The 12,107-nt window shown below is 41.3% G+C and overlaps 1 protein-coding gene across 1 annotated transcript in view; it reads right to left on the bottom strand.

Annotated features, from left to right (window-relative positions):
• LOC139749133 (sorting nexin-25-like) overlaps positions 1 to 12,107 on the bottom strand; it is a 455,484-nt gene that overhangs the window by 416,390 nt on the left and 26,987 nt on the right. Inside the window, 1 exon segment of the mRNA XM_071662758.1 lies at positions 312 to 487. Coding sequence (XP_071518859.1) covers positions 312 to 487 — 176 coding nt within the window.

Below are 12,107 nucleotides of genomic sequence, written 5' to 3' on the forward strand. Positions count from 1 at the left end.
AAATAATATATTATCCCTGGGGATAGGGGAGAAAGAATACTTCCCACGTATTCCCTGCGTGTCGTAGAAGGCGACTAAAAGGGAAGGGAGCGGGGGGCTGGAAATCCTCCCCTCTCAATTTTTTTTTTAATTTTCCAAAAGAAGGAACAGAGAAGGGGGCCAGGTGAGGATATTCCCTCAATGGCCCAGTTCTCTGTTCTTAACGCTACCTCCCTAATGCAGGAAATGGCGAATAGTTTGAAAAAAAAAAAAAAAAAAAAAATATATATATATATATATATATATACCAAAAATTTTAAATTGTTACACACCTTTACAAGCCAGGAGTTCTTTAAGAAGTGTGCGCAATGGGGTGCAGCGGGAGTATTCTGGTGGGAGACATCGAGAAATCAAGAGTTCTGCGACTAGGCGTAGAAAATTTCTCTCTCTTTCTGGGGAACTTAACTGAGGAATCAAATGGAACACACCTCTTTCCCCACGAGCTTCCCTGCAAAATGACAAATTTTGAATTAGTATGTTCCTGTATATGCTTGACTACAAAACCTGAGAATGAAATAATCTTCATCACCAGAGTTGAAGGAAAAGGTTATCTGTTTATTTGCTTGCATCACACCATCATTCACCTAATTCACTGCAAAGCATGTATACAAAATCTTTCATTGTTCTGGACATGATACGAGAAATCAACAAGAGCTGCTGAAGACCTCAAATGTGGAAACAACAATTCTTAAAGTCATCTACTTTCCAAGGTAATGTATGATTTCACCAGTTATCCACAGACATCACTAGCATTCTCCTGCCATTGTAGTGTCGATTTTATGTCTCAGTCACTCACAGATTAACAAATATGAACCTGCACATGTGACACCAGTATGTGCCTTAATCATGCAGTAATTAAGCTGTAAATGGATTGAACCAGGGCATGTGAAATGTCTGTGGCAAGCCACGGATAGGTCTGTGGGGTGTGGATGTGGATAAGGAGCTGTGGTTTCAGTGCAAGACACATGAAATTTAGAGACTGAGTGTGCATGAATGTGGCATTTTTTTGTTGTTTTCCTGGTGTTACCTCACTGACGCATGGGGTGGGAATGCTGTTTCCTGTAGGGCAGGATTGCATTGGGAATGGATGGAGGAAAGGAAGTATAAATATGTACATGTGAATATATTGATATGTCTGTGTATGCATGTGTATGTATGTACATGTGCATACTATCTCGGAAAGCAAAAGAGTATGTTTGAAGAAATAGTGATTCCAACTATGTTATATGCTTGCGAGGTGTGGGCTATAGATAGAGCTGTGCGGTGGAGGGTGGATGTGTTGGAAATGAGATATTTGAGGACAATATGTGGTGTGAGGTGGTTTGATCAAGTAAGTAATGAATGGGTAAGAGAGAAGTGTGGTAATAAAAAGTGTGTGGATGAGAGAGCAGAAGAGGGTGTTTTGAAATGGTTTGGTCACATAGAGAGAATGAGTGAGGAAAGATTGACAAAGAGGATATATGTATCAGAGGTGGAGGGAATGAGGACAAGTGGGAGACCAAATTGGAGTTGGAAGGATGGAGTGAAAAAGATTTTGAGCAATCGGGGCCTGAACATGCAGAAGGGTGAAAGGCGTGCAAGGAATGATGTGGTATGCCGGGGTCGACGTGCTGTCAATGGATTGAACCAGAGCATGTGAAGCGTCTGCGGTAAACCATGTAATATTTTGTGGGGCCTGGATGTGGAAAGGGAGCTGTGGTTTCAGTGCATTATACATGACAGCTAGAGACTGTGTGTGAACAAATGTGGACTTTGTTGTCTTTCCCTATCACTACCTCATGCGCATGCGGGAGATGAGGTTGTCATTTCATGCGTGCAGGGGTGGCGACGGGGATGAAAAAAGGCAGAAAGTATGAATTATGTACATGTGTACATATGTATATTTCTGTGTATGTATATACATGTATATGTTGAACTGTATAGGCATATGTGTGTGTGTCGATGTGTACGTAAATACATGTGTATGTGTATAGGCTAGGCCATTCTTTTGTCTGTTTCCTTGCGCTACCTCGCTAACGCGGGACACAGCGAAAAAGTATGATAAATAAATAATATTTTATTTTTTTATTATACTTTGTCGCTGTCTCCTGCGTTTGTGAGGTAGCGAAAGGAAACAGACGAAAGAAAAGGCCCAACCCTCTCCCATTCACATGTATATACATACGTCCACACACGCAAATATACATACCTACACAGCTTTCCATGGTTTACCCCAGACGCTTCACATGCCTTGATTCAATCCACTGACAGCACGTCAACCCCGGTATACCACATCGCTCCAATTCACTCTATTCCTTGCCCTCCTTTCACCCTCCTGCATGTTCAGGCCCCGATCACACAAAATCTTTTTCACTCCATCTTTCCACCTCCAATTTGGTCTCCCTCTTCTCGTTCCCTCCACCTCCGACACATATATCCTCTTGGTCAATCTTTCCTCACTCATCCTCTCTATGTGCCCAAACCACTTCAAAACACCCTCTTCTGCTCTCTCAACCATATAAATATATATATATATATATATATATATATATATATATATATATATATATATATATATATATATATATATATATATATATATATATATATATATATATATATATATTCCTATGAGTCCACGGGGAAAATGAAACACGAAAAGGTCCCAAGTGCACTTTCATCTCTTCGATGTATATCAACTGACTGTTATATTTCTCTCTAGTGTCTCCACTGATGATGTGATTATTACACGAAAATGCACTTGGGAACTTTTCATGTTTCATTTTCCCTGTGGACTCAGGAATATCTTGATCATGCGCAAAATTGTGATCCTTTCCAATATATGTGTATATATACATATATATATATATATATATATATATATATATATATATATATATATATATATATATATATATATTACTGGAAAAACAATCACTCTTGGAGTAGAACATTCAGACACAATTGAAAATGTGAAGGAAAATAGTGAAATTGGAGAAAAATGTAGCCTAGACATTGAAGCTTATTGATACAGTGGTTAAATTGATGAGAACTGCCATTGACATTTGTGTAAATAAATTATACATTTCCTTTTTTCCATAGCCAGAGGTTGAACCATTATGTGACATTCATTTTTTTCATTCATTTCAAGCTAGAAGTTTCAGTTTTCTAAATTGTTTCTTACATTTCTCATATGTATATATATGTATGTGTGTGTGTGTGTTTATGTGCGTATGTATGTGTATGTGTGTGTATGTGTATATGTATATATATATGCATATTATCCTGGGGATAGGGGTGAAAGAATACTTCCCACGTATTCCTCGCGTGTCGTAGAAAGCGACTAGAGGGGACAGGAGCGGGGGGCCAGAAATCCTCCCCTCCTTGTATTAACTTTCTAAAATGGGAAACAGAAGAAGGAGTCACGCGGGGAGTGCTCATCCTCCTCGAAGGCTCAGAGTGGGGTGCCTAAATGTGTGTGGATGTAACCAAGATGTGAAAAAAGGAGAGATAGGTAGTATGTTTGAGGAAAGGAACCTGGATGTTTTGGCTCTGAGTGAAACGAAGCTCAAGGGTAAAGGGGAAGAGTGGTTTGGGAATGTCTGGGGAGTAAAGTCAGGGGTTAGTGAGAGGACAAGAGCAAGGGAAGGAGTAGCAATACTCCTGAAACAGGAGTTGTGGGAGTATGTGATAGAGTGTAAGAAAGTAAATTCTCGATTAATATGGGTAAAACTGAAAGTTGATGGAGAGAGGTGGGTGATTATTGGTGCATATGCACCTGGGCATGAGAAGAAAGATCAAGAGAGGCAAGTGTTTTGGGAGCAGCTGAATGAGTGTGTTAGTGGTTTTGATGCATGAGACCGGGTCATAGTGATGGGTGATTTGAATGCAAAGGTGAGTAATGTGGCAGTTGAGGGAATAATTGGTATACATGGGGTGTTCAGTGTTGTAAATGGAAATGGTGAAGAGCTTGTAGATTTATGTGCTGAAAAAGGACTGATGATTGGGAATACATGGTTTAAAAAGCGAGATATACATAAGTATACTTATGTAAGTAGGAGAGATGGCCAGAGAGCGTTATTGGATTACGTGTTAATTGACAGGCGTGCGAAAGAGAGACTATTGGATGTTAATGTCCTGAGAGGTGCAACTGGAGGGATGTCTGATCATTATCTTGTGGAGGCTAAGGTGAAGATTTGTATGGGTTTTCAGAAAAGAAGAGTGAATGTTGGGGTGAAGAGGGTGGTGAGAGTAAGTGAGCTTGAGAAGGAGACCTGTGTGAGGAAGTACCAGGAGAGACTGAGTACAGAATGGAAAAAGGTGAGAACAATGGAAGTAAGGGGAGTGGGGGAGGAATGGGATGTATTCAGGGAATCAGTGATGGATTGCGCAAAAGATGCTTGTGGCATGAGAAGAGTGGGAGGTGGGTTGATTAGAAAGGGTAGTGAGTGGTGGGATGAAGAAGTAAGAGTATTAGTGAAAGAGAAGAGAGAGGCATTTGGACGATTTTTGCAGGGAAAAAATGCAATTGAGTGGGAGATGTATAAAAGAAAGAGACAGGAGGTCAAGAGAAAGGTGCAAGAGGTGAAAAAAAGGGCAAATGAGAGTTGGGGTGAGAGAGTATCATTAAATTTTAGGGAGAATAAAAAGATGTTCTGGAAGGAGGTAAATAAAGTGCGTAAGACAAGGCAGCAAATGGGAACTTCGGTGAAGGGCGCAAGTGGGGAGGTGATAACAAGTAGTGGTGATGTGAGAAGGAGATGGAGTGAGTATTTTGAAGGTTTGTTGAATGTGTTTGATGATAGAGTGGCAGATATAGGGTGTTTTGGTCGAGGTGGTGTCCAAAGTGAGAGGGTTAGGGAAAATGATTTAGTAAACAGAGAAGAGGTAGTAAAAGCTTTGCGGAAGATGAAAGCCGGCAAGGCAGCAGGTTTGGATGGTATTGCAGTGGAATTTATTAAAAAAGGGGGTGACTGTATTGTTGACTGGTTGGTAAGGTTATTTAATGTATGTATGACTCATGGTGAGGTGCCTGAGGATTGGCGGAATGCGTGCATAGTGCCATTGTACAAAGGCAAAGGGGATAAGAGTGAGTGCTCAAATTACAGAGGTATAAGTTTGTTGAGTATTCCTGGTAAATTATATGGGAGGGTATTGATTGAGAGGGTGAAGGCATGTACAGAGCATCAGATTGGGGAAGAGCAGTGTGGTTTCAGAAGTGGTAGAGGATGTGTGGATCAGGTGTTTGCTTTGAAGAATGTATGTGAGAAATACTTAGAAAAGCAAATGGATTTGTATGTAGCATTTATGGATCTGGAGAAGGCATATGATAGAGTTGATAGAGATGCTCTGTGGAAGGTATTAAGAATATATGGTGTGGGAGGAAAGTTGTTAGAAGCAGTGAAAAGTTTTTATCGAGGATGTAAGGCATGTGTACGTGTAGGAAGAGAGGAAAGTGATTGGTTCTCAGTGAATGTAGGTTTGCGGCAGGGGTGTGTGATGTCTCCATGGTTGTTTAATTTGTTTATGGATGGGGTTGTTAGGGAGGTAAATGCAAGAGTTTTGGAAAGAGGGGCAAGTATGAAGTCTGTTGGGGATGAGAGAGCTTGGGAAGTGAGTCAGTTGTTGTTCGCTGATGATACAGCGCTGGTGGCTGATTCATGTGAGAAACTGCAGAAGCTGGTGACTGAGTTTGGAAAAGTGTGTGGAAGAAGAAAGTTAAGAGTAAATGTGAATAAGAGCAAGGTTATTAGGTACAGTAGGGTTGAGGGTCAAGTCAATTGGGAGGTGAGTTTGAATGGAGAAAAACTGGAGGAAGTGAAGTGTTTTAGATATCTGGGAGTGGATCTGGCAGCGGATGGAACCATGGAAGCGGAAGTGGATCATAGGGTGGGGGAGGGGGCGAAAATCCTGGGGGCCTTGAAGAATGTGTGGAAGTCGAGAACATTATCTCGGAAAGCAAAAATGGGTATGTTTGAAGGAATAGTGGTTCCAACAATGTTGTATGGTTGCGAGGCGTGGGCTATGGATAGAGTTGTGCGCAGGAGGATGGATGTGCTGGAAATGAGATGTTTGAGGACAATGTGTGGTGTGAGATGGTTTGATCGAGTGAGTAACGTAAGGGTAAGAGAGATGTGTGGAAATAAAAAGAGCGTGGTTGAGAGAGCAGAAGAGGGTGTTTTGAAGTGGTTTGGGCACATGGAGAGGATGAGTGAGGAAAGATTGACCAAGAGGATATATGTGTCGGAGGTGGAGGGAACAAGGAGAAGAAGGAGACCAAATTGGAGGTGGAAAGATGGAGTGAAAAAGATTTTGTGTGATCGGGGCCTGAGCATGTAGGAGCGTGAAAGGAGGGCAAGGAATAGAGTGAATTGGAGCGATGTGGTATACCGGGGTTGACGTGCTGTCAGTGGATTGAAGCAGGGCATGTGAAGCGTCTGGGGTAAACCATGGAAAGCTGTGTAGGTATGTATATTTGTGTGTGTGGACGTATGTATATACATGTGTATGGGGGGGGTTGGGCCATTTCTTTCGTCTGTTTCCTTGCGCTACCTCGCAAACGCGGGAGACAGCGACAAAGTATAATAAAAAAAAAATAAATAATATATATATATATATATATATATATATATATATATATATATATATATATTTTTTGTTTTTTGCTTTGTCGCTGTCTCCGCGTTTGCGAGGTAGCGCAAGGAAACAGACGAAAGAAATGGCCCAACCCACCCCCATACACATGTATATACATACATCCACACATGCAAATATACATACCTACACAGCTTTCCATGGTTTACCCCAGACGCTTCACATGCCCTGATTCAATCCACTGACAGCACGTCAACCCTGGTATACCACATCGATCCAATTCATCCTTTCACCCTCCTGCATGTTCAGGCCCCACTCACTCAAAATCTTTTTCACTCCATCTTTCCACCTCCAATTTGGTCTCCCACTTCTCCTCGTTCCCTCCATTTCCGACACATATATCCTCTTGGTCAATCTTTCCTCAATCATTCTCTCCATGTGACCAAACCATTTCAAAACACCCTCTTCTGCTATCTCAACCACGCTCTTTTTATTTCCACACATCTCTCTTACCCTTACGTTACTTACTCGATCAAACCACCTCACACCACATATTGTCCTCAAACATCTCATTTCCAGCACATCCACCCTCCTGCGCACAACTCTATCCATAGCCCACGCCTCGCAACCATACAACATTGTTGGAACCACTATTCCTTCAAACATACCCATTTTTGCTTTCCGAGATAATGTTCTCGACTTCCACACATTCTTCAAGGCTCCCAGGATTTTCGCCCCCTCCCCCACCCTATGATCCACTTCCGCTTCCATGGTTCCATCCGCTGCCAGATCCACTCCAAGATATCTAAAACACTTTACTTCCTCCAGTTTTTCTCCATTCAAACTTACCTCCCAATTGACTTGACCCTCAACCCTACTGTACCTAATAACCTTGCTCTTATTCACATTTACTCTTAACTTTCTTCTTTCACACACTTTACCAAACTCAGTCACCAGCTTCTGCAGTTTCTCACATGAATCAGCCACCAGCGCTGTATCATCAGCGAACAACAACTGACTCACTTCCCAAGCTCTCTCATCCACAACAGACTTCATTTTTGCCCCTCTTTCCAAAACTCTTGCATTTACTTCCCTAACAACCCCATCCATAAACAAATTAAACAACCATGGAGACATCACACACCCCTGCCGCAAACCTACATTCACTGAGAACCAATCACTTTCCTCTCTTCCTAAACATACACATACCTTACATCCTCGACAAAAACTTTTCACTGCTTCTAACAACTTGCCTCCCACACCATATATTCTTAATACCTTCCACAGAGCATCTCTATCAACTCTATCATATGCCTTCTCCAGATACATAAATGCTACATACAAATCCATTTGCTTTTCTAAGTATTTCTCACATACATTCTTCAAAGTAAACACCTGATCCACACATCCTCTACCACTTCTGAAACCACACTGCTATTCCCCAATATGATGCTCTGTACATGCCTTTACCCTCTCAATCAATACCCTCCCATATAATTTACCAGGAATACTCAACAAACTTATACCTCTGTAATTTGAGCACTCACTCTTATCCCCTTTGCCTTTGTACAATGGCACTATGCACACATTCCGCCAATCCTCAGGCACCTCACCATGAGTAATACATACATTAAATAACCTTACCAACCAGTCAATAATACAGTCACCACCTTTTTTTAATAAATTCCACTGCAATACCATCCAAACCTGCTGCCTTGCCAGCTTTCATCTTCCGCAAAGCTTTTACTACCTCTTCTCTGTTTACCAAATCATTTTCCCTAACCCTCTCACTTTGCACACCACCTCGACCAAAACACCCTATATCTGCCACTCTATCATCAAACACATTCAACAAACCTTCAAAATACTCACTCCATCTCCTTCTCACATCACCACTACTTGTTATCACCTCCCCATTTGCGCCCTTCACTGAAGTTCCCATTTGCTCCCTTGTCTTAAGCACTTTGTTTACCTCCTTCCAGAACATCTTTTTATTCTTCCTTAAACTTAATGATACTCTCTCACCCCAACTCTCATTTGCCCTCTTTTTCACCTCTTGCACCTTTCTCTTGACCTCCTGTCTCTTTCTTTTATACATCTCCCACTCAATTGCATTTTTTCCCTGCAAAAATCGTCCAAATGCCTCTCTCTTCTCTTTCACTAATAATCTTACTTCTTCATCCCTCCACTCACTACCCTTTCTAATCAACCCACCTCCCACTCTTCTCATGCCACAAGCATCTTTTGCGCAATCCATCACTGATTCCCTAAATACATCCCATTCCTCCCCCCACTCCCCTTACTTCCATTGTTCTCACCTTTTTCCATTCTGTACTCAGTCTCTCCTGGTACATATATATATATATATTTTATCCCTGGGTACAGGGGAGAAAGAATACTTCCCACGTATTCCCTGCGTGTCGTAAAAGGCGACTAAAAGGGAAGGGAGTGGGGGCTGCAAATCCTCCCCTCTCATTTTTTTAATTTTCCAAAAGAGGGAACAGAGAAGGGGGCCAGGTGAGGATATTCCCTCAATGGCACAATCCCCTATTCTTAACGCTACCTATATATATATATATATATATATATATATATATATATATATATATATATATATATATATATATATATATATATATGTGGTATACAGGGGTTGACGTGCTGTCAGTGGATTGAAGCAAGGCATGTGAAGCGTCTGGGGTAAACCATGGAAAGCTGTGTAGGTATGTATATTTGCGTGTGTGGACGTGTGTATGTACATGTGTATGGGGGGGGGTTGGGCCATTTCTTTCGTCTGTTTCCTTGCGCTACCTCGCAAACGCGGGAGACAGCGACAAAGTATAAAAAAAAAAAAAAAAAAAAAAAAAAAAAAAAAAAAAAAAAAATATATATATATATATATTTTTTTTTTTTTTCCAAAGGAAGGAACAGAAAAGGGGGCCGGGTGAGGATGTTTCCTCAGAGGCCCAGTCTTCTGTTCTTAACGCTACCTCGCTATCGCGGGAAACGGCGAATAGTATGAAAAAAAAAAAAATATATATATATATATATATATATATATGTATGTATTTAAATTTTCCAAAAGAAGGAACAGAGAAGGGGGCCATATGAGGATATTCCCTCAAAGGCCCAGTCCTCTGTTCTTAACGCTACCTCGCTAATGTGGGAAATGGCGAATAGTATAAAAAAAAAAAAAAAAATATATATATATATATATCTATATATATATATATAAAAATATATATATATATTACTTTTATTTTTATTATACTTTGTCGCTGTCTCCCGCGTTTGCGAGGTAGCGCAAGGAAACAGACGAAAGAAGAAATGGCCCAACCCCCCCCCATACACATGTATATACATACGTCCACACACACAAATATACATACCTACACAGCTTTCCATGGTTTACCCCAGATGCTTCACATGCCTTGATTCAATCCACTGACAGCACGTCAACCCCGGTATACCACATCGCTCCAATTCACTCTATTCCTTGCCCTCCTTTCACCCTCCTGCATGTTCAGGCCCCGATCACACAAAATCTTTTTCACTCCATCTTTCCACCTCCAATTTGGTCTCCCTCTTCTCCTCGTTCCATCCACCTCCGACACATATATCCTCTTGGTCAATCTTTATATATATATATATATATAGGAATGAAAAAAATGAATGTCAGATTTTTTTTTTCATTTTTTTCATTCATTTTTTTCATTCATTTCAAGCTAGAAGTTTCAGTTTTCTAAATTGTTTCTTACATTTTTCATAGGTATATATATGTATGTGTGTGTGTGTGTGTATGTGCATATGTATGTGTATGTGTGTGTATGTGTATATGTATATATATATGTATATTATCCCTGGGGATAGGGGTGAAAGAATACTTCCCACGTATTACTCGCGTGTCGTAGAAAGCGACTAGAGGGGACGGGAGCGGGGGGCCAGAAATCCTCCCCTCCTTGTATTAACTTTCTAAAATGGGAAACAGAAGAAGGAGTCACGCGGGGAGTGCTCATCCTCCTCGAAGGCTCAGAGTGGGGTGCCTAAATGTGTGTGGATGTAACCAAGATGTGAAAAAAGGAGAGATAGGTAGTATGTTTGAGGAAAGGAACCTGGATGTTTTGGCTCTGAGTGAAATGAAGCTCAAGGGTAAAGGGGAAGAGTGGTTTGGGAATGTCTGGGGAGTAAAGTCAGGGGTTAGTGAGAGGACAAGAGCAAGGGAAGGAGTAGCAATACTCCTGAAACAGGAGTTGTGGGAGTATGTGATAGAGTGTAAGAAAGTAAATTCTCGATTAATATGGGTAAAACTGAAAGTTGATGGAGAGAGGTGGGTGATCATTGGTGCTTATGCACCTGGGCATGAGAAGAAAGATCAAGAGAGGCAAGTGTTTTGGGAGCAGCTGAATGAGTGTGTTAGTGGTTTTGGTGCACGAGACCGGGTTAAAGTGATGGGTGATTTGAATGCAAAGGTGAGTAATGTGGCAGTTGAGGGAATAATTGGTATACATGGGGTGTTCAGTGTTGTAAATGGAAATGGTGAAGAGCTTGTAGATTTATGTGCTGAAAAAGGACTGATGATTGGGAATACCTGGTTTAAAAAGAGAGATATACATAAGTTTACTTATGTAAGTAGGAGAGATGGCCAGAGAGCGTTATTGGATTACGTGTTAATTGACAGGCGTGCGAAAGAGAGACTTTTGGATGTTAATGTGCTGAGAGGTGCAACTGGAGGGATGTCTGATCGTTATCTTGTGGAGGCTAAGGTGAAGATTTGTATGGGTTTTCAGAAAAGAAGAGTGAATGTTGGGGTGAAGAGGGTGCTGAGAGTAAGTGAGCTTGAGATGGAGACCTGTGTGAGGAAGTACCAGGAGAGACTGAGTACAGAATGGAAAAAGGTGAGAACAATGGAAGTAAGGGGAGTGGGGGAGGAATGGGATGTATTTAGGGAATCAGTGATGGATTGCGCAAAAGATGCTTGTGGCATGAGAAGAGTGGGAGGTGGGTTGATTAGAAAGGGTAGTGAGTGGTGGGATGAAGAAGTAAGAGTATTAGTGAAAGAGAAGAGAGAGGCATTTGGACGATTTTTGCAGGGAAAAATGCAATTGAGTGGGAGATGTATAAAAGAAAGAGACAGGAGGTCAAGAGAAAGGTGCAAGAGGTGAAAAAAAGGGCAAATGAGAGATGGGGTGAGAGAGTATCATTAAATTTTAGGGAGAATAAAAAGATGTTCTGGAAGGAGGTAAATAAAGTGCGTAAGACAAGGGAGCAAATGGGAACTTCAGTGAAGGGCGCAAGTGGGGAGGTGATAACAAGTAGTGGTGATGTGAGAAGGAGATGGAGTGAGTATTTCGAAGGTTTGTTGAATGTGTTTGATGATAGAGTGGCAGATATAGGGTGTTTTGGTCGAGGTGGTGTGCAAAGTGAGAGGGTTAGGGAAAATGATTTGGTAAACAGAGAAGAGGTAGTGAAGGCTTTGCGGAAGATGAAAGCCGGCA

The sequence above is a fragment of the Panulirus ornatus genome, chromosome 6 (genome assembly GCF_036320965.1).
Source record: "Panulirus ornatus isolate Po-2019 chromosome 6, ASM3632096v1, whole genome shotgun sequence".
In the NCBI taxonomy this organism is placed as follows: domain Eukaryota; kingdom Metazoa; phylum Arthropoda; class Malacostraca; order Decapoda; family Palinuridae; genus Panulirus; species Panulirus ornatus.